Raw genomic sequence first — 23,984 nt, forward strand, 5'->3', positions numbered from 1 at the left:
GGAGGAGGAGGAGGAGGAGGAGGAGGAGGAGGAGGAGGAGGAGGAGGCGGGGACAGGACGGCGGCACCGGGAGCCTGTGCGACGGGAGCGGCGGAACTGGAGGCTGCGGCCCGCGGCCGGGAGCGGCCCCCCCTGGCGGGCAGAGTCGGGAGCGCGGCCACCACAGGCCTCGCCACCGCCCCCGGACTGAGGCGGCCGCCGGGCCGGGCAGAGATATGCCGGTCGGTGTAGCCGCCCTGACAGCCCCCGGGACAGAGGGGAGGCCCAGCGGCTCCTGGGGGAAGAGGCAGGAACCTCACCTGTCCCGCTCGGCCACCTGCTAGCGAGCAGGTGCGAGAGCTGTTCCACAGCACGTAACATAAAAACAGGTCTTGCCTGCAGTGGTCTCCTCTTCCGCCACCTTGAAAGGTCATGCCTGTTCTACCTCAGGGTTTTTTAATCCATTTGAAGATGTTCTCGTCTTTTTTCTCCACACATCTCACACCGCGCTTTGGCACTGGCCCACTGATCTGACACCCTCCTTCCCATCTAGTCACACAGAAAGGGGGACTTGAGCTTGCCCGTTGTTGCTGGGTACTTACCAGTTCCTTTCATGAAGAGAAGAGGGTACGGCTGTGCCCATATAACACCATTCCTTACATTCTGAGAGAAAAAGAAATTGTATTTCCAATGTTTGGGTAGAACAAAATAGTAGCTGAAAACCATTTGAATGAATATCATGTATCTTAGTGAAGTGCAACATGACATACCAGTTCCACAAACTTGCAGAGACCTCAGAAGAAAACTGTCACAACTGATTTGCACTGAAACATGTAGCAAAAGCACCAAGACTGCACCAAAAGGTAAACCTTGCCAATTGCTACTTCTCCCAATATAAGTATAGAGCCCCGCACCAGAACTGGTTGCACAGAGATGCAGTGTAATCTAACACACTAGACACAACCTGAATTTAAATGACCTAAACATCTTCCTCCACATCCAAGTGCAGACTTGTACAACTTATTCTCGTTATCCACAGAAAAGAGAAGTCAGTGGGGCCAATCTGCATGTGCTTGACTTTAAAGGATTACGATCTGTCCGCTGGTGTGAAGATACAAAACACAGGCTGGATGCTAGCGTTGCTGTAGCACGCATTGCACCACTCTGGATCTAGTGTATTTCAGTCTTCAGAAATGTCAAGATCACAAACTCAAAATTCAATTGGAGCAAACAGCATTACTAGCGTGAAAACAAGGCAACCAGTGTGTCATAACTGTTAGTACATACTCCTCAAACCCTATGAATTATGATCTTAAAGCTCAGGGAATAATACTATCACCAGTCACCTTTGCATGCCGTTATGTAAATGTTTCAGCTACGTGCAAACATGACACGCCTATTGGCAGTGGTAGAGCTGTTATCCACATCACACAATTTCTATAATGTTTTCTAATTGGTGTGTGTACCACAAATATTAGTGACAGGCAATTTTTGAAGTTTTCTTTGGTTCTGATCACCAAGGGAAAGGCCAGAAAAAGGGTGAATCTTTTTAAAGACAGGAAACCAACATTGCCATTGAATCACTGATTGACCAGGTGCAGAACCAGGCTTTTGTGATTAAAAGCTTGTCGGTGTGCTCCCCAGCTGCATTGCTCAATCTCATAAAATACCTTCTTCCTACAAACCTTGCTTTGCTTGTACCCTTAGGCTTTCACAGATACCACAGCTCTATGTCAAGTAACAAATGTCCTTCTCAGGGTTTCAACTAATTTATTTTTCATTCCTAGTACTATCCAAATCATAATAGTGCAAGACTTGGATATTGTAATCTGGCTTTCCCTCAAGTTGCTGTTAGAGTGCTTTCAGGCTACATTTCAAATTCAAGCAACGTATACTTCTAATAAAAAGTGAAACAGAACCTAGCAATAGCAAGACATAATGGTGTTTAAGAAATACAGCAGAGTGTGCTACAGGAATGCAAAGAATGTTTAATACTGCAACAAAAGTAAAAGGAGAAGGATGTGCTTAAACATTTTTTGTTTAAGTGAGGTCTCAGAAGATTCAGGGCACATTATACTGATTACAGAATGGTGTTTTACTGGTCAGATAAAAGAATGAAATGAAAAACAAGGTAACAAATGAATGATAGCTGAAAATCATTGACATCATAACTACCAGTTCTTTTAGGCATAAGAGGAAGAAATTAACATTTGAATTTTCCCAAATAGTTAATTTGCTTATGAAGATTATTCATATTTATTCATAGCAATTTTAACACATTTTGTTAGCGCTAATCACATCATTTCAGTAAAAGCTACCAGCAAAAGAATAGTATTAAAATATTTACATAACAGCTCATTAGACTTATCTCAGTAGTTACTATTTATGAAGTGAGACATCTATGCAAAAGGAATTAGTATATTTTGAAATGCATTGGAACAGTTAGGAAGTCTGCTTTAACATTATACACAGTTTCACTACCTAAGACTGCTCTAAGATTCCACTGTAGATGACCCATAACTGTATAAAATAATGAATCTGGAATGAATAGAAGCAGACGTGCTAGAAATACAATGTCTGCTGGTAAGGTGAGATAGCTGGCTAGCTAGAAAAAGATGTCAAGATGCAAAACTGATGCAGGAAAAGTATGCAAAACTGATGCAGGAAAAGTATGCAAAACTGATGCAGGAAAAGAAGCTAGGTTGTGTTGGTCAAGCACTTTGCCTTACGCTACCCTTCCCACTCAACACCCCAACTCCTCAAACACAGCAGTAAGAGAAAATACTCGATTGTTCAGTGCAATTTCATGAGCTAGGTATGAAGAAACAATAACTTTCAGTCCACAGGAACACCTTGATACTCTGGTACTTCAGGCAACCTGAAAATAGACTTAACAACAAAGTTTTCTGCACTACTACTACATACAGTATTACAGGAAACAAAAGTAATGGGTGTTTAAACAGTTAAAAACTTAATTTTAGAGAGTACTGACTTAAAAGAGTACTGACTTAGGTTGGATGTTAGGAAGAACTTCTTTACCGAAAGGGTTGTTAGACACTGGAACGGGCTGCCCAGGGAAGTGGTGGAGTCACCATCCCTGGAGGTCTTTAAAAGACATTTAGATGTAGAGCTTAGGGATATGGTTTAGTGGGGACTGTTAGTGTTAGGTCAGAGGTTGGACTTGATGATCTTGAGGTCTCTTCCAACCTAGAAAATTCTGTGATTCTGTAAATAAAACATTTCAATCTATACTAAGATATTAAATAATCTAAAACAAGGGATCAGAAAAATCAATTTGAATACTACTTGTATTTTTACAGGTCACATATTCAAACAGAAGACTAGTAACTCAGGAAAAAAAAAAAGCAAGCTAATTTGCAAGATCACTGGGTTTATTCTAGATTGAGTTTCTGGCTTTTTACAGAAATACTCTTCAATGCTGAAATGGCAGGGGAGGAACAAAACTTCATCTTTGTTTTAACTTTCCTTTATTCTAAAATAATAATAAGTAAAAACACGATTTTCATGACAGCTGTGTTGAAGTCAGCTCACTGGTATGTATGCCCTTGAGAGAAGAGGCTAGTTGAAGCTTAAAATCCAATTTGTGTCAAAGGCTATGTGTATAAAGGCAGTGTATAAAGTTCCTTCACTATTAACAGAAGTGTTTAATATGCAAGCTTACCTATTACTCTAGTTTTAGTCCTTCACAATCGTCCAGTGTTTTTTCTTCTAAAGTGTGTGCTTGAAGCTGCTAATCCAAGTGCTGACTATTTAAAAAAAATTCTTCTTCAGAGTTCCTACAGCATACGTCACAGAAAGATTTTCAGGGAAATCTAATGTAACAATAGACAGCACCATAAGTCCCTATTTCATCTCCACAAAGCATAAACGAAATTCAAAAGTTAATGTTAAACAGATAAGCTTTTCCTCAACACAAATCTTTATTTCACCAATACCTTATCTTTCACTCCAGATTAACACTTTAATCTCTACTGACAGTAAATATATCCTACTGCAGGTTATCAGAGATGCACTTCAAATATTATTTGTATTTTAAAGAAAACACATTCAACTACTATTTATCTGCCATTATCTCAAATGTGAAATGCAAAAATTTTCAGGCCAAAATGTGTTAATGTGAGAAGTAGTTTCTCTACAATGAAGAAAGCATTATACAAGCAAAAAAGTTTACTGGAATTTTTTTATTTTTTTTTTTCCCCTCCAGTTACCTAGTTTCACTACCAGTATTATGCTAACTGCAGAGTTCTCTGTGCCTACTGAAGCCAGTGATCTCTATGATCTCTTTAGTACAGCCCATATGAAAATTGTCAGATAAAATAACTTCATAGTGACACTTGGTTCCTTTTCCAGGAGTAGCAAAAAGCAATTTAAAGGTAACTAAAGTGAGAATTAATAGCATCCACAAAATAAACAATTTGACTACACGCATGACTAGATGCAGCCTGCCCTCTGCCCCAGCTCACAGAAAGGAATAGTTACATATACAATACGAAATAATTATATGACTTTATTTAAGATAAAATAGTTACATCTGAGAATGTACACATTAATTTGTAAACCATAAAGCCCTTACCGTTGTTTGAAATTCATACACAGAACAGTTCCGGAAAACCTAGAACGCACTTTTTTTTTCCTTCCAAAATGGACTTTTGCTTTTGTAGCTCATTGCTTTCAGACTGATTCAATTCATAGTGCATTTGTCAACTAATGGGAAGTATAATTGATATTTGAAGAGGAAAGCATGCCTTTACAATCAAATATTTATTTTTCACAATTACATGAAATCCCTTTATTTTTATTTTCAGTCTTCAATAAATGACAGTGCAAACAGTCATTGCTATTGGTAGTCAGAATCTGAAGATTAGTCACTAGTCGTGCTGCAAAAGATAAAAAGTCAGACCCCAAAACAGATTCTTTCTGAGGCTATTCATGCTGAACAGGAACCAGCGCTGACAATGAAAGGGCAACAAAGAATGCCATTTAATAAGCAATATATTTCAACAATCACATTGTTTAGACCCAGTGTTTCATACTGCATTTTAAACCTTTCATAAAGTTTCTGAAAATATCCTCTGCATCACGAACGCACGTATTTACGCATACAAAGAAACATGAGAAACAATGTCACCTCCCAGATTTAAAAATAAGCACTTCACTGATGTCGATAGGCTTAACAGACATATTTATATCCAAAGTTTAATTACTACTTGTTCCACAACAGTATTTTTACAGTTATAACATTATACTGCCAGTAAAGTTGCTATCTCAGATTAACTGTAGTGACTAACATGAAGCAAAATGGGAACAAAGATACCGTATTTCGCTTTTTCTCACACTTACTGTGCCAGTATAGAGCTTTTCAGTCCTACTTGAAGCTCTAAGGATTTAAAAGAAATACTTTAGCTACTTCAAAGTATTCAGAGAAGAGCCAGATAAGGTCTAAACATAGGCCTTCCATTGTGGTACACTCACAGTATCTTTCCTACTGCATGTCATACTGTTGTCCCACCTGGTGATGCTTACAGGGCTGCAAGAAAAGACAGTCTCCTGTTGTCCTTGCACGGTAACAAAACTGGCAGACACAGTCCAGCTAACTTCTAGATGTTATCCATCTGTATCTTAATTTCTCATTTGAACTGAAAAACAACAGTCTTAGATTGAACCTTGGTGGCAAAGACATTTTCCTATTTTTTTGACTCATGTATGCAAAAAAAGTGGCCAGAATAAAAGGGGGGGGGAAGGGGAAAGGGTTTTATGTAAGATGCAAGCTAACCTTTTTACGTTTCAGTTAACCCGCAGCTTCTTGCTTCATTTTGTTCTATCCAGCACAGAAAATAAGCCCTGTACCATTTTGAACTATTTATTAAAGGTAAAAATAAGATTCCTATTAGACACTAGAAAATTAGGAAGCTAGAATTTGGTGAATATGAAACCTTTCCTAAATCTGAATAAAGTAGTAGCTCTTCTTTCTGCAGTACAATTGCTTGATTTCATTACATTATTGGCCCAAATAGAACTTTGGTTTTATTCCAAGATCAATTGCCATCTACACAGGAATCGCTGTCTTCATATAACTGGTGTTTCAAACTGCACTTCTGCGACCACTTAAGGAAAGACGAAGATCAACTGCTTCTGACATTGCCATTACTGGCGTAACTTGCAGAGTGCCACAGTTGACCTGCAGCTCTTCCTTCTCCAGTTCCTAAATTCAATCCTTTCAAGTGGAATTGTTACACAGAAGAAGATGATTGAATTTTCATTATTTTTGTTTTTCAATGTGTTCTAGCTATTCATTGCTAATAAACAATATGCATATTATTCATAAACAGCAGTATTTTCTCCATCACTATTTACCTGTATCTGGAACAACAATGATAGCTACATTTTAAGCATCTAACATCATACTGCATTCAAGCTTTGTCTTTGTTACTGTATTAGCAGTTAAACAACTTGTCAACTATAGTGTTATACCACCAGAGGGAGTCAAAAACTACATATAATTTCTGAAAGTTTCTAACCCAGTAGACTACAGTTAAAAACATTAATGGAAAATGTTATGTTGTGAGAACTACAACAAATGTGCATGAAAACTAAATAAATCACAGGAATACACAGAGATTAGCAGCTGCCGAGGATGAAGTATTATGACAAAATTCCAGCTACCTCACTAGTTTGAGGTAGGGAAAATGTTCATGACATAGATAAAGGAGTGCTCAGCAAATATTTTTCTTCTGTTTGGAAAGAATAAAAATCAAGTATTTAAACTTTTTTTTTCCTAATATTATTAATAACTGAAGAGAATTCTCAAGAACAGTAAATCCAGAATTTGTTATTCAACAGTCCTAAAACAAAGGATTCATAATCATAGAATTGTAGAACTAGGTTCTATAGGTAGAATAGATGGATTGCCATCTTCAGTCTCATCATGCCTCTCTGACTAACTCAGGGAATGCCAGTGACATCTTGTGAGAAGGCTGGAGTCATGCTTGTGCTAAAGGAAGACGAAGAATAGTGGTAGGGTAAAGACTGCCTAGACATGACCCTAGGCAAAAAACCTGGAAAATGACACACACGCTTACATCATGGTCTTCCAAAAGCCAGGTCCTTTGCAGAGAGGGGAGGAAACTTCCTAGAATCAGCTAGGGCAAATTCCAGGAGACCTGTAGTTCAAATGGGTAAAAACACCCATTTGAACCAAGATCTGGCAAAATGTGGACCCAGTAACAGAAGTGTGGGCTGCTATTTCTGCACTGCAGTTAGGTGGTGAGACCTGACCAGTCAACAGCCTATACCATAACAACTGGCAGAACCACCAAAATACTGCTCTTAGGTTTTGGAAATAAAACTTCATGTACATGAAACAGCATTTACAAATAGATTAATAGAGAAAATAAGAACCCAAAGTTGGAGACCTGTGACAAACTAATTTACGTAAGAAATTAGATCTTTTTAAAAAGTTATCAGGATAATTAACTATTTGGTTAAATATCAAAGAGATGGTGGATTCTTCAACTCCAAAACAAGACTGTATGCTTTTCAAGTAACATGAATTGGTCTAATGCAAGTTATTTGCTCAACAAAAGATGATTTAAATTTGATACCCTGCGAAATCACAGTTTGCTGAGATCACAGTTCACTGAAGTCATTGGTGCATTCTGCACTGGCAGCCTACAAAATGTCACTCATCACCAGAAAGGCTACAGAGAACAAAGCATCAGGCATCATTCTGCCACTCTGCAAACCATGGTACACCTACAGCTGGTCTCATTGGTTTGACTCAGTAGGGCATCTCCTACATTCCTGCTATATTCAGTTGGCTTTACATGCTGCAATTTACTTTATCTCAGCCTTTCACATTTCTATTGCTTAACACTTGTTATAGTTAGCAGAGAGCCACATTTTGCTTGCATTTCTAGAGATTCTCCAGAAATCAAAAATTTCCATCTTCATGTACTCTACTAATGTCATAGCTCCTTTCTGTGAGAAGTTAAACTAACTTTTTCCAGGGAAGAAAGATTAGGACTGATGCATAGTTTATTTAATATACAGTCATAGATAGTAATGTGATCAAAGAAGTCTCTGAAAGGTCATCTAGCATTTGTCTGAAACCACCAAATGGGTAATTTCCAGTCTGCTTCACTGCCCTGGACATCATTTTACCTATTAGCAAAGAACAGGAAAAGAACATGTGTGTCTTTTTAGGCTGGTTGATAAAAACAAAACAGAAAGCAGTAATGTTACTGTGACTACCGTTGGTTAGGGAGAGATAGGAACTTTGCAGTCTGTGGGCTTTAACTTTCTATCTTCAGATCAGAAAGATGAAAGGCTCTTAAAATACTTTAAGTTTCACATCTGTAGGGCAAAGCAGATCTCTCCTGCATGCTTCTGATCTACCCCTACTTCAAAGTGTAGAAGTCAAATCACCCAGTCAGATCTGATGCCTGTTGTCCAGCACATGTTTAGATCCAAGCCTGAAGGTGCTATTTGAGTCTTTAGGTGCTTTTTGTACTTCTTGGTTTGTACTCACTCTAAGATATATTTTTGTACTTTTATAATTGTTCTTTTTGTACTTATAAAATTTATTAATTCCATTTAGCACATATAACAGTTGTCTGAAGAATAGTATTCATTGACTGGCATATTTTAAGCTAGAAAGACTAGAGAAATTGAACAGATAAAAGGTTTAACATAAATAGAAAGCTCATGAAAGGAGTAGAACTGAGTATGCAATACAGGGAGTAAAAAGCTTTTTTTTAATTAAAAAGAACTGCATAACATACTTAACCCAAATGTACCCTGAAAGAACGTGGACTGTTTTGTTGTGTGTTTTTTGTTGTTGTTTGCTTGTTTTTTAAGTATACTGATAGCATAACACCATAGGCATATTTTTCTCAAAACAAAAAACCCACCAAGCTTCTGACAGTGCTGGAGACTGGTAATAGTTTACACTGATCAAAAACTATCCATCTGTCTTAGAAACTTGTTCAGATACTTCTCCCTCCTGCTATAAAGCCATAAAGTTGTGCAGAATGTAACTACCAATAAACGTCCTGGGTTATTACCTACAAAATTGCCTTCATCCAAGTACCATCTGTGTAACATCCAGATACTCAACTTATTTTTTAATCCTTCTCTGTTAATAGTTCCCAGTATGACTTCAAGAGTCAGGGGAGCATGGGGCATGCAGATCACCAGCCATCCAAAGGGAATATCCATGCTGCTATCTACACTGTGCACAGTTCTGGCGAGAATCTCTCCTAAGGGAAACTAAGGTTGAACTGTTCATAATGACCTGATCAACTTCTCTGCATTATTTGCACAAACTCGGAAGCTATTGCAGTGGCTAACCACATAATTTAGGACAACAACAAAATCCCTTCCCATTTCTGAGCACCATGACCTGGAGAAGAAAATGGGGTAACTGATGATCAAAACCTTTATTACCGTTATCGTTCCAACCCAGCCGTAGAACCTGATCTACCAAAAGCTGCTGTTCATTCCATGGTGCTTAGCAAGACTTACAAAAGGGAAGTACCTCCACGACAGAAGATCCACCAACAGATTTTTGTAAACCAGCGGCTCTGACAGGACTGGCCAACAACAGGATGGGCTTACCATCCTCCAGATCAGCACGGTTAGGCTTTAACAGCTGTAGAGATGAGAACATTCAGCTGGCATCTGGATCCGCAAATCTCCAAGGAGTTCTGAGCAGTCTTCCAGAAAATAGCTTGCTTGCATTTCTTCTGTCACTGTATTCACAGAATGATCCTCTCTTCTAGTTCTTTTCCACATTCAAAATCAGAATGCTACATATTCATTTTCTGAATATCCTGATATTGGGTAAAATAAATCATTACAATTATTCAGCTTGCCTTTTGGTAAACTTCTGCCACAAGGTTTTCCACTTCATTGATGTGAATAAAAATTTTTAGAGATGAGCACTCTTGCAAGAAATAAATCTTCACAATAATCAAAAATTATCAAAATTTGATAATTCACATAAGAGTTAATGAAATCAGCATTGGACATGTACATATTGCTACCTTCACAATTTGAAAATGGCACCATTTCCCTCCAAGAAAAAAGTTGACAGTTCAGTACTTGAAGACTTCAAAGTTAAGTTTGCAGAGTCTTAGGTACCTTCTTCAAAAGCAATGCTTTGCAACCAGAACGTCCTATAAATTACAGTAAGGCAAAGAGCTCTCAGTATTCCATTCTTCCATTTCTCTTCCTCTTCCCCCTCCCTGCCCACACTGAAACAAGAAATAGCATGCCCTATTCCACTTAACTGCAAATTATATAGCCTGCTCCTTTATAACCAGCTGTCAGAATTCCTCAGCGATGTATTTCCTGCCATTACAGCTTCAGAGATAAAGGTAGAAATTATGGAGGATCTCTTCTACTGGGACTCTAGCAAAAGACAGCTTTTTTTTTTTTTTTTTTTTTTTTTTTCCAGGAAATAAAAGAAACTTGAAGCTTTCCTTCTCTACAGGTGGAAGAGATAAATACAATAAGGGTATTCGGAAGCAATAAAAGTTTGCTGCAGTAGCACCTCAATGATAAGATTGCCAAGGTTGAAAGCCAATGCCAGGCTTTTGTTTTTGTAATACAGATGTAAGGTAAGATTAAAGGCCTGTTTCTTCTCACTTTGGTGTTAGCTTGCAACAGATCTGAAGTTTTCCTCTCAGCCTGACTGCCTTTAACATCAAACCGCGTGAACTGCCATGGCTGCATACTGAAAAACTGACATGGCAATTTATATTAAATAGCACAGTATTAACATTTGAACTTTAAAGCAGCAGGGCTAGAGCACCTTGAGTTTTGATTTACACAATGACTGTACAATGAACTTAGCAGCAGACAGTGGAATCCTGTTCCCTCAGGTATGCCTAGCTTCAAGACAGTAACTATTATGCACAGCTGAGCTATATATTTAAAGGATGAGAAATCATTAAGGAGATATCTAAGAAAAGCTCTGAGGTCACTGCTTCTGTGAATTCTTCCCCACTCTATATTGATTTTAAAGGAAAAAAAAATAACTACTGCTATTAATGAATATGTTCCTTCACACAATACAATGGTACTCCAATCTCCTGTCAACGTAACTTGCAGCAAACCTTCGGCATTGTCCCTTCTTCATACCAGTTCTTAAATATAACTGTTTTTTTTTAACTCCTTTCCTCCTTACTTTGCTGTAATTCCGAAAACTAGTTTACACTCGAAAGCTATTTTATCACGGCTGAATGTGTCACATAAAAAATCACACCCATAACTGATACAAAATGTACTAGGGTAGATGTAGTTATGGTCAGCAACTATAATATATACACACATACATATACAACATGTATATACATATATATGTGTGTATATATATATATATATATGGAAAAATAAACTAGCTGAAGACACTGATGACCTTTCGCAGCTGACTACTTTTGGTTGTTCGTAAGGCCCTATCCTAAATCCTTAGGTGTTCTCTTATGAGAATAAGCCTTCATTCACAACCATACTAAGAGAATTAAGCATTTTAAATGAAAAAAAAAAAAAAAGAAAAAGAAATTCAGATGAACGTAAATGAGATGTCAATGTTAAGATTTTCTGAAGGTTGACTTGTTGGCAGGAGTACAACTATATCTGTATTAAGAAAAATGCAGCAAGTATGCCAGTTTGTAGTTTGATCTGTGATGGGTTTTTAAACAGCTCCTTAGCAATTAAAGAACTCTGGTTTTTCTGCTTCACTGCTGACATTTCAAAAGAAGCAGACCTCTGCATGACTTTTTTAATACAGCCAGATCAGCTGCCATTTTTAAGAATTGATTTTACGTGTGAATAGTGTGGATTCCTTTCTACCTCTGAATAAAGTATTAGTTTTTAAAAATCATAGGATTATAGTATACTAGGTTTTGCAGTGTTTCATTGCTACTTCTACTTTGAAATCAATTAATCCCTTTTATTCTCAGTGCTAAACACAACACCTCAAATAAGTTGACAGCACTTTCACTTCTCCCTACCTCCACTGGCTGAGTGGTGATATCAACACCAGAACCAAGAAAAAAGTGGAGGAGGTGCCAGAAGAAAGGTCCAGAAATGGCTCTGTGAGTGACAGGAAACTGTCAGACAAGCCCGTACCATCTCATCTCACTTACCATTGGTTCGCAGACAATATAGAGACTTCCTTTCCCACCACAAAGAACATGAAGGCCATCAGAAAATGTGGGTTTTATTCAAATTTACGTTATTTGGGGTGTCTTAAATTTCTCTGCTCTTGTTGCTCCAAGGCACAACAAACAAGACTGCTCCAGATGCTCTATGTAATTATGAGCATTGCTTCTTTTCCTAGTACACACTACTGGAATCATCCTGATTCCTACACCTCCTTTTCTGCATAGGTGTTCTGAACTCCCAGTATCTACTGGACAAGTGATATATAAACATGAGAGATAGCAGGGAAGACCTAGCCAACAACTCCGTGTTTGTTCTTTTTTATAAAACCCAGTGCCTTGTGGGTCAAAGCAGCTAACTCAGAAGTGTTTCTCACAGGTAGACAAAGATCAAGGCACTTACATCTCTATACAGCAAAATCAGCCGCAATACATGCTGTTCTGTCAATCCAGAGAATTTGGTCAAATATCCCAGCTGAAGGAAGAGAATTCAATGTACTGCAATGTAAGAAAACAGTGCTGAGAAAGACTGCTGTATATGGGGAAAAAGAATGAAGACAACTATTTTGGAAAAAATACTTGGAACGATACCTGATGAATAAGAAAAAATTTCACCTTAAGACCAAAATATCATATTTAGACGTGTTTAGATACACATACATATACTCACAGACCTGCAGCTACAAAATGTGTATTTCAAAAAGCATTATAAAGAAATAGCTTTGCCAACATAATACCTAGTACGTCTAAGATTGGATTAATATAAATAATCATACTAATTATTTAAATCTTTACTGATAAGAAATTTTATCTTTCAAAGATATCTACCTACGATATTGCTGACTGCATTACATATGACAGTAGTAGAAATATCATTACTAGACATTTAAGTTGTTAGTCTCACAGCAGCACCATGATGAAATCTAATTTGATTATAAACAAATTACAGTTTAATGCTTTTTCACCAAGGCAATATAAAGTAATTATAGTCCTAATGAAAATTAGCTTGTACATCTCAGATTTGAAATACTAATATGAGTATGAAAACTTTGGTCCATGGTTTTCAAATACCTTGAGTACCAATCTGGGCAACAGATTAAGCTGACAGAACAACTTTCTGCTGAGAGCAACTAACCTCCTGCATCTGAACAAAAAGTGAACCCACTCTTGAGCTGCCTAGATTGGAAATCCAGCTTTTATCAAGGTAAATGGCAATCAGAAGTTGTTTAGGTAAAGATGCCTATCTATAAATTCAAGCAGCTTAGTGTCCAGCAGACCTCCTCAGGAGGTCTGATACCTGGAGGCAGTATAAAGTCAGAGGTGATGATGTTTCAGCTATCCCATGCAGCTGGTTCAAAGCAAATGCAAGACAACACCTAAATGTACTTACCCAGGCCAAAAAGAATTATCCTGTTTTTAACCCAGGCCAAAAAGAATTATCCTGTTTTTAAATTTTTATTTAATAACTACCTTTAGACCACAAAGAGGAAATAGAAATATTCTTGAGAAAAAGTTGTCCTTGATGCAAGTGGTGTGTATGAATAATTTTAGCTTCAAAACAGTCTCTCAAAACCTGTGTGAAAAAAAAAAAACACCTGACAATACAGCCATAATCTCCAGCATTTATCTTGTGTGAACATTCCTTTTTCTCATTTCATCAGTTTGTCAGGCATCAGCTTAAACTTCCCAAGAGGGAAACAAAGGATTACGTATTATGTTTAAAAAGTCATTTCAGATGGGTCACAATATTCCCAAACTATTTGGTAGCCAAAGGTTTCTTACACTTGAATGAAATCAAATCCCAAAATCACTTTTTTTTGTTGTCCTCGCTATGAGGATAATAAATTCCAAGAACTCCTGAAAGTGCAAACTATAAAAACAACCTTCTCTTCCCACCCTAATTTACTTGTACTGTCTGCATAACAAGTATGGTGGATTGTTTTTTGTATTTACAGCAAGTTTATTGGGGAGAGGGAAAGTATTGTTTTACAAATGAGCCATGTTCACTATTGAGATCACTTCCAAAGAGAGCATTCAGAAAGCAAACCTGAATATATTACATTGACAGTTATTTTTCATTATTTTAACATCGGCCACTTAAAACTGGTTGTGTTATTAGCACATATATTGATCTTTAAATATACTACTTCTACATAAACAGTGCAAATCTCAATATTCACATCAACCTGAAATTAATGCTGCAATTACTGTTGACATTCACATCAAGAAAGTAGTAAACTATTTCACATGAGCAATTCCAAAACCTCAGAATGCCATTATTAATATTAAAGAAACACAGAACAAACATGTTGGGCTTTAAAGCCTTGTTTTGATACACGCAATCCCTGTAAACATGGATGTATTGTATTTGTCAATACTGATATCTGATGTAATTCTATAAATAAAACCACTGATATAAACAATTCCTATAACCTTTTTGCATAGGGTTTGGATTAGTTTCCTTCAAGGTAGAACAAGCTGTTAACAAAATCCCCATGTCAATTAGTCTTCCAACACACAAATTTAGGCATCTGATTAACTTTACACAAGGACTCTCTTTGACTTCAGTGGAAACTTACAAGTGTAAGCATTTGCAAAACTGGAGTCTTCTTTAGCACTTAAGTTATCTCTAGTCATTGAGAATACGAGCAATAAAAGAGCTCTCCATAAATTTATAAAATATGCTGATTTAAAAGTTTATGCTGATGTTTCTGTAAGTCACATTTATGATTCCAAACAGTTATGTACATACTATACTATCACAGTAGGAAATACTTCACTGTAGAACACCACAGTGAACAAGTTGTGAAGCACAGTGTTCAATATAATTTCCCTTTAGTATTCCCAGTGCATAAGTTGTTAACATCTACACTACACAAGGTGCCCAGGTCTAGTATTTGTTATATACAATGTAAAAGCAAGATAGAAAGAGCTTTGCAGTTTTAAGTAAGGAATGGAAACAGTGGATAATATACAGGGACTCACTCCTGCAAAGTACAGAATTCTCCTTCACAATGACCACTACCACCAAATAAGGTAGATTTCAGGTCATTCAACCACATAAAACAGTGCTCAGCACCTTGTAGGAAGAGAAATCTGAGTGCACTTTATTATAAAAACATCTCATTTTGATGTTATAAAGTGCAAAAAAGAAAACATATATTCTAGTATTTTACAGTCGCTATTAAACTGCTGTATTTGCACAACGCAAAATTCAAATAACTTGGTATATATTTGTATGGACCCTATAATAACAAATGTTGAAACTGGAGATTTTGTATCTTTAAAAAAATCTCAGTATTTTAAAGTTACTGTGTAAATATAAAAAGAAAATATAAATTATAGTTAATTCTTGAAATAGATATTTTAACACGTGACCATTTTCCAAACATTCAGTATGAAATTTCACTTTCTATCATTACATTTTAGAATCTGTAAAACATTTTAAAAGTCAATAACTTCAAAAAGTAGAAATAAAAATTACTGTATCACAGTACTAGACACTTCACCTTATCAGACATCTTTTACCCTAGATGGTTTTTAAAAATTAAATAAATAAAAAAAATCTAAGACTTATATTCTCAGTCGTTTAAAACAAGATATACGGAGTAATTTTTTAAAACAACGTAAGAGTTGCTTAACACTTCATTTTGTTATTAAAATTCAAATACATGAGATAGAATGTAATCACAAATTTAAGAGGCTTTAAAGTACTATACTGCTTTGGTGCATTGTACCAATGATTCCTTATGTGCAGGAAGAATCAAATGCTGTGAAATTCTTCACACAGCTGGGCAAAAGTTGAAGAACCAAGAATTCTATATGTTTTACAGAGTTTTCCTTTCTTTCAACAGTGGGGAAAAAAAAAAACAAAAACAAAAACAGGATAAAGATTCTGACACTGAGAAACAGTTTTCCTCCAAGCTGTACCAAGAGCAGCATAGCTCTTTAACATGAGCTTGACTGCACACTAGTAATTTATCCCTAAGAGAATACAATGTTGATTGTATAATAGCATTATACCTTAATCCAGTGATACCAAACTTAATGCTAAAAAAATGTATTGAAATATAAAGCTAAAAAGGTATGATTGAAATACATTTTTAAAGCGACAGACGTTTCTGTAGCCTGTAAGCCACAGGGAGGAAGGGTGGGAGAAGACAATAAATGTACTACCAAGTTTATAACTGTGTAAATCTTCAAGACAAGATATTCTCTGCTTTTCAGTCAGAGAACTGGAAGATGGTTTCTGGGTTATTGCTGTCTGTAGGGTTTGTTGGCTGCAGTGTCTTTGTAGGTGTAGTTTTACCATGAGAATGAGAGGAAGAAGAATGTGAACTTTCACTGGAGCTGCTACGTGTCTCTGTGCTTGTACTTGTTTTTTTCATTTTCCTTCTCTTTGCAAGAGGTGCCTTGTCAACATTCTGGAGACAAAATCCTTCCCTTTTGTACTTGTTAAAGGCCTGTTTGAAAATAAAAGGTAATTCTAAGCTTTGTAAGAGGTTTAAGACATTTAATGGCTCATAGGTTGTCATGAATACTCTGGTAAGTTATAAGATACACTGTAATTTCTTGACAGATTCCTACTAACTATTATTTTAGCTATAACAATAATATTACTGGCCTTTGTATGTATTTAAGAGCCAATTCATCATTATCTGTATTTGAATAATTCATAACATTGTTAACTTCTTTCCGTGTTCTTTTACATTTAGAAGTATTTTTACAACTTACACTGCATTAAGACTACATTTTTCAGAAACTACACTTATTTTAATTACACTTTTTTCCTTTAGCTTAAATAATTTTGCTATATCAGGACCTCTCCAAAAAATACTATTTTCCTTTTCTCTTCCTGGTAATATGCGTACACAAGTATTTCAGCACAAATACGCTCAGTTTCAGTTTATTTTCTGCAGAAGGAACTATGAGAATCAATACTATGTTTTTTTAACACAGTTGCAATTCAAACTTTTAAAAATAAATATATATAGTTAGATAAGCAAGGCTACTAAGAAGATATCCATGAGATTAAAAATATGAAATAGATATATTCAAGAAATATGATGCTGACTTAGTAAGCACAAGGACAAAAATTCCAAAACTGACTTACATTAAACAGAAAGTTTCTTCTCTTTTCTACAAAAGCTGGAAGACCTTTTAATATATTTCTCTAAGAAATAGAGTATTTATATAGATATTTCATGAACAGCTGTCACTCAGTCCCCAAAACCTCATTAATATAAATGTCTCCAAAAAATTTATTCTTGCCTCCTCATTCATGTTTTCACTGTACCCACTCATAAATGTTTATAGAAGACAAAAAAATGCAGTTATAAGCAATCACTGAATTATAAGGACAAATACATATCTTTAATTAAGAAATAAAAAAAACATACCAAACAACACAGTACAAAATTTAGGACATGACGCAAGATTTCTTAGAACTTACATGAAAAGTGGCTTTGACGTATGTATGCACAGCAGCCCCTGAAGAGCCTAAGTTATCAGGAGTCATTAGAGGGTTGGATGACAGCTGGCTACCATCCTGAAGCCATTCATTGTATCTCAGGCTGGACATTTTAATTCTTTTGTTTGGATCCACTGTTAGAAGTCCTAATAGAAATACATTACATTCTCTTCATTTGTGAGCTATTTATCCCCTTCTAACAGATAATGTGTGACTTTGATAATGAAGTCATGACAATACCTATCCTACATATGCCAATATTTATCCTAGATATAGTTCACAGAATGATAAATTATCATCCATTCCAGAAGAATCATTAAATGCAAGAAATCGCTCCTGGATTGATAACTCATGGGAACTCAGAACTACAAAGGCATTTCTTCACTTCGAACCTGCTTAGGATGAAATTCAAGATAGTAACCCTCAGAATCTCTGCATGATCCACCTAGGTCTGAATCTGGAGATGCCAACATTTTTGGCAGAAAAAATCCTTTCAAGCCTGCTTCTATACAAATTCCTAACTTCACCTTCGTAGAATTAAGAATGGTATCTACCTCAGGTCTAAAACCTAATTAGATGCCCAAAATGCCGAAGGGGAACATAAAGCACAGCAAATGCAAGCAAAGCAGCTCAGCAATACAGAAGCCTTAGTACACTCATATAAAAACATAGGCCAAAGAAAAGACAATAGCAATGCATTCATTTTCTGAAAGAGCTCAGCTTTTAAAACATTTTAAAACATTGTGGCTTACAAAACCAAAAAAAAAAAAAATTTAAAAAAGAAAATATCTGCTTTTAAACATGTTTTAAAGTGACTTGGCTCTCTTTAAAGCTCTTCAGTTACTTCCAACCCCAAGAAATGCAAATGCTAACCTATCAGCATAGGGGTAAGTACATAGCTCAAGCTGTGAATACTATTCTGCCAGGTTAGGCAGAGCATCCAGATACTGTACAACTCTCTAAATTTTATATTTGCAGCTAGAAATAGAAGATGCATGAAGAATTTGTAAATACATACCTTGAATTAATTCCTTTGCCTCCTCAGAAACATTTTTCCAAGCTTCTCCTTCAAAGGAAAATTCTCCCTTTTTTATTTTCTTCATAATTTCCAATGCACTAGTACATGTCAAACTTTTGTCTTGAGACTGAAATGGTACCTGTCCTGATAGCATTGTATACTGTCACGAGAACAAAATAATATTAACAAACACCATATGCTTATTGACAACCCTAAGTATGTAGTTGCTGTTGTCTGTACAGCATCACCAGCGCTATACAATAAAACTTTGACTATCACATCTTCAAGGCTATAAAAATTTAAAACAAGCAAGACTTTCTCTGGAGCCCTTCTTAAGAAAAGCAATCATAAGTTTCAGGAAACCATAATCAATGCATGATGGTATTTCTACCCAGGTTACTTTTATAGAAAATAATTTTTCTGTAAATCAGAATGCAGACTGACTCCTTCTCTGAACTGAAAATCTCAGAAGGTTATATGGATGCCTGCAAAATCTCCTAACAAGAATATTTCTAAGAACCAGACTGTTTTTCCATACACAGAAATGTTGAATTTACTTTACTGCTTAGGGAAAAAAAAAAAAAAAAACAACAACACAACTTCACCCCTTGAAAATATCTGTCTTTGGAACCTATTGTTTGTGCAGCAGTATCTTCATCTCACTCAAATGCATCATCTATCCAATTCAATTCTGAAACTGCATCAAGTCCTTTGCATTTCAATGTAATGCAAACATGTACAATAACGTTATAATTTTTTAAAAAAAACAATCACTTACAAGAATGACCCCCAAACTCCAGAGGTCACAGGATTCATCATAACCATTGTGATTCAAGAGCTCTGGGGCAGCATAATGTAGAGTAAAACATGGAGTCTTCAGAGGCTGATTATCAGGTGGTTTTAAACGAGCAAAGCCAAAATCAATTATTTTAATTTCTGAATTATCGCTTTCATCTGTAAACAATAAATTCTGAAAAGCAAATACAAAATCAATACTAGCACTGGTTAGAAAATTGTTTAGAACACACCAGTTACTTCTATTCTACATCTATTACTAAAAAAAATCTCATTATGTAAATAGGCACTGGGAAACACTGGAAAAAATGGAAGAGTACAAATAATGGTACACTGGGATGTAAGAAAATGCAATGTGTAGATTTGACTGCTGTGTATCTGCAAGTTAGAATAGCTCTGCCTGGGAGTATTAATGAAAATGAGTATTTAGTTGAGCCCAGTGGGAAAAATAATTTGTGGAACGTTGACAAGACAAAAAAGCAAAGAAACCACACTAAACAGTCATGAAGTATCAAAGACAAAAGCTTGAAATGAACAATCATCTTTTCCACAGACAGAAAGAAATTTTCTTAAGCTTCCACTTTGTTCTGGCATATTGTGAATGACAGCTTTCTTGTAAGTGGAATTCTTGTTATGTGTCTTGTCTTGGGACTGAATGGCCTTTGGTCCTCAAGTGTTAATGTGCTGAAGTCATATTGCCACAAGGGCACAGAAATCCAAAATAATAATTTGAAAACAAAGGATGGAGGGCTAGAAAGTGCACCAATTGCTCAGTTGTGCATCAACAGCTGTCTGGCATGGATCTCAAAGGCAACAGAGATATGTTTTCTGCAAGACTTGAGATCAATGCCATTAAGCACAGAAGGTCACAGAGCAGAGCAACCTCAAACCAAGCCTACTCCTCACACCAAGGTAAGGAAACTTTGGTAAAGCTGATCCTGAGAATTTCAGCCTAACAGCTGGCATGTGGCATCTCAGACTTGAAGAAAGACAAGTATTTGTGAAGAAAGTGAAGAAAGACAAGAGTATTTAAGGCAATCTATTCTTTTTTCTGTGTATATTTCTCAAGAAAGATACAAGAGTGAAGCTGAGTCTTGGGGAAACTGGCTGAGGTCAAGATGAAGTTACTGATTTCTACCTCCCATTGAACCTTTAAGAGAGGAAAGAAGAGCAAAAATTTGCTGTTACCCTCACTGTTTGATCTATGCAATGCTAGGGGAAGTCTCGGTATGAAAAATCCTACAGCCCTATGTAATTCTGTAATACAAAAAGTGAATGACTGAACACAAAATAATTAATTTAAAACTCTCTATGAAGGGAAAAAATGATTGCTAGACTGCAAGCAGATGAATAAGGAAGACCTGAGAGTATTCATTATGTATAAGAGGTAACAGTTGCTACAAAACAGTATTTTTTCATTCTGTACTCTTGTTATAGGTTAATTCACAATCAGAAAAGTCAATTTTCCATACTGAAATGTTGTGCAAAAATGTATCTGAAGGTAGACAACAAAAATATTAAGACAATGAGGGTAGGTAATTAATACAATCATCTCTTTTTCAATGGTGATGGTATATAGCCAATAAGCAAATGAAGAATTTCAATAACATTGTTTTAAAAATACCTCCGTTCTTGAGCTGAAAATGAAATTGGTTATGTATAGAAAGTTACAGTCCAAATGCCCTAATTTGGGTTGACTGTTTTGCTGATTAGGTAAATATAGCATGCTTCTCAAACACCCACAGTTAAAGCTATAGTCCATATATAGTTTAAGGATATGTAATCATTAGATCTGTCTTGATGTATTTTTTCTAAGATCTTTGAAGCCCAACTCACAGATCAATGATAACTTCACAGAAGCAATCCCCAAATTCCTCTACTGACCATACCTCCAGACAGTCACATATGCTGTATGAATTCTTTTTTTCTGTGAATTCCCTGATTATTTTTTTTCCTATTCAGTACTTTTTAACTTTTTAACAAGAGCAACATAATTTTCCATATATCTTTTAACAGAAAGATGCACTAACCGCATCTATATTGGGATGCCTGCATATCCCATACTAAGTTCATGTCTGAACCTAAAATAGTAACTTTCAAAACAACAAGCAGGAAGTAGACAGGCTGGTTGAGTCCAGCTCTGTGGAGGCAATGCATCCTGCAAGTTGTTTGCTAAATAACCCTTCATTATTTTGACTTCCCAGGCTTCTGTTCTTTAACGTGATGTAGAATTGAAGACTGCCTGATTTATGATGCAGCTGAAACCCTGCTTTACAGAACCTGGCCTTTCAAGCTGGCAATATCAGTAAAATTAGCAGATGAGAAAAAGCATTTTATTTTTTGTCCATTCAACAATGACTTGTTTCAAAAGCTGTTTAGTTTTCTTTATGATGTGAGCAAAGAAATTCTTTCTAAGAGTCATGTTTTCAACTGACACAATAGAATTTCATAGTAGCCCCTTTTATTTCATTGCTTACTTATTACACAGATTCCACCAGAGAGATACCTTCAAACACACAGGTTTTGGACTGATTTTCAAAAAACACTAATACCAACATCCAGGAGCCTTCTTTATGTGTTGATTTTGAATTACTGTAAGAGAGGCAAGTTTGTAATATACCAGAAGGTATGTTACAAAAGGATGAAATGTCAGTAGGAATAGTGGATCATTTTAAAAGGCAGATAGAAATGGAGTAGTTATTTCCTGAGGTATTACAATATCAATACAATATAACATCCTTACTGGACAAACTAACATGAATCTACACCATTCCTGGACTAAAGAAACCTAACACCTATCTAAGACCATTGGTGGCAAAGAAAAACAGGAGAAGGAGCAAACGTTGGCTCCAAGAAGCAGAACAAAGCCAGTGGTCAATCGTACTATATAGTACACTGAATTGTCTGGAAGGCAAGAGGCTGCAGCACAATAAAAATACTATGAAAGCTCAGAACAATTATTGAAAAATACATATTAAATAATATAAATTGTTTCTTTTGAGAAACTGCTTAATTCACTGAACTCAAATCACACATATCCATTAGTTGCATTAGTTGGCTGTGTTAGTTTATGGTTCACGTTGTACTTAAGTGGGAGGATATGATGGGACAAGGGTCTTGTAGGTGCATCCAAAAGAAGCCCCAACAAGGGAATTAAGATCAAACAGAAGGTAGAAATGTACAGACAAAGCAATCGACCACCCTAGCTCTTCTTGTGAACTGCTTTATAATGTAAATATATACTTACTAGTAGTAAAAACTGTCCACAAATAGACAAAGAATGTTTTCAAATATGTTCCAGTGTTAATTGTTTAAAAAACTTTAAATGTTTTTTGTAACAGTTACCTTTATTATGAACAGAAAAATACCTACAGAATTTGCTAGTAAAAACAATAACATTTTCTAAAAAAAAAAAATAAAGTAGAAAAATGTAATAACTTAAGGCCTAGATGTGTAAGAAAAATCGACTATACCTCTGGTTTCAGATCTCTGTGGACTACTCCTACATCGTGCATATGGCTCACTGCTGAAACAAGTCTGCGCATAATATGACTGGCTTCTGTCTCACTGAAATGCTGCTTCTTCTGAATACGTTCAAGCAATTCTCCTCCCTTCAGCAATTCCATCACTAGAAAAGTGTGAAGCTAGAACAATAAAGAAAAACTTGGGATGTTAGAATTTACACATTATCACACATCAACTGCAATTCAAATGTCTTGCTATTAAACAAATAGCAGACTTCTCAGAAGGCTTTATGAGGAATGGAAAGTGGAGTTAGCATTCTCAAAAGGCACGCAACCATCACTAGCATTTCTTTCCCCTGAATGACAGTAACAAATATAAAATTTGCAAGCCAAGGAAAAAAAGCTCTGGGAAGAGGTCAAGAAATTATTTCAAAAAACTAAACAAAACAAAACCCACCTTCATGAACAGAAGGTGCACATTATTTACATATTAAAGAATAGAAAGATAGCTCTGTATACAGAAAGCAGCAAGACTACTAATACATAATTTGATCAGACTGATATTAGAGCAAGAAAAAAAAAATTGAACTTTCTCAAACATAAGCTGCAGAAATGTCAAAACCAAAAAATTCTGATCATTTCTGGACTTCAGAATATTGTGCACCTGAGTAATCAGGATGCTACATCTGGAAACTACCATGAGCAAATAAAAATACAACGGTTTGCTGGTTGACAGTAGCCTATTTCGTTTCGGAACGACCTGAACATTTTTTTCTAAATCTGTTACTAAGTATAGCTGTTTTATCCAAACACACGTGAAAAAAGTTCCTTATCCTACACACGTGTACTTGTGCTATACTGCAGATTTCCAAATTACTTCACAAATATTTTAAGTTTCATGACCTTGAGGGAAAGTGAGTAGGAATCTCAGTTTTATAGATATGGAAACAGAGCCATGAATATATTGTATGATGATTAACTATGTAGACCAGTAACAGAACCAGAGACAGAATCCATGACTAAATCTTTCAAATACATTTTTGATGAGCAAAAGTAAATGACGGTTCCCTTGA

General features: G+C 36.0%; 1 protein-coding gene across 2 annotated transcripts in view; it reads right to left on the bottom strand.

Moving 5' to 3' along the window:
* Nucleotides 1-4,482: 4,482 nt before the first annotated feature.
* The window catches only part of RPS6KA5 (ribosomal protein S6 kinase A5), an 85,634-nt gene continuing 66,132 nt past the window's right edge, over nucleotides 4,483-23,984 (bottom strand). For both annotated transcript variants that reach the window (XM_035327269.1, XM_035327270.1), the window contains 5 exons: nucleotides 22,921-23,091; nucleotides 19,431-19,622; nucleotides 18,653-18,812; nucleotides 17,617-17,780; nucleotides 4,483-16,627 (listed from right to left, as the gene is read on the bottom strand). In XM_035327269.1, the coding sequence (XP_035183160.1) occupies nucleotides 16,388-16,627; nucleotides 17,617-17,780; nucleotides 18,653-18,812; nucleotides 19,431-19,622; nucleotides 22,921-23,091 (927 nt within the window). In that variant the 3' untranslated portion in view covers nucleotides 4,483-16,387. The remainder of the gene's footprint in view (nucleotides 16,628-17,616; nucleotides 17,781-18,652; nucleotides 18,813-19,430; nucleotides 19,623-22,920; nucleotides 23,092-23,984) is intronic.

The sequence above is a fragment of the Oxyura jamaicensis genome, chromosome 5 (assembly GCF_011077185.1).
Source record: "Oxyura jamaicensis isolate SHBP4307 breed ruddy duck chromosome 5, BPBGC_Ojam_1.0, whole genome shotgun sequence".
In the NCBI taxonomy this organism is placed as follows: domain Eukaryota; kingdom Metazoa; phylum Chordata; class Aves; order Anseriformes; family Anatidae; genus Oxyura; species Oxyura jamaicensis.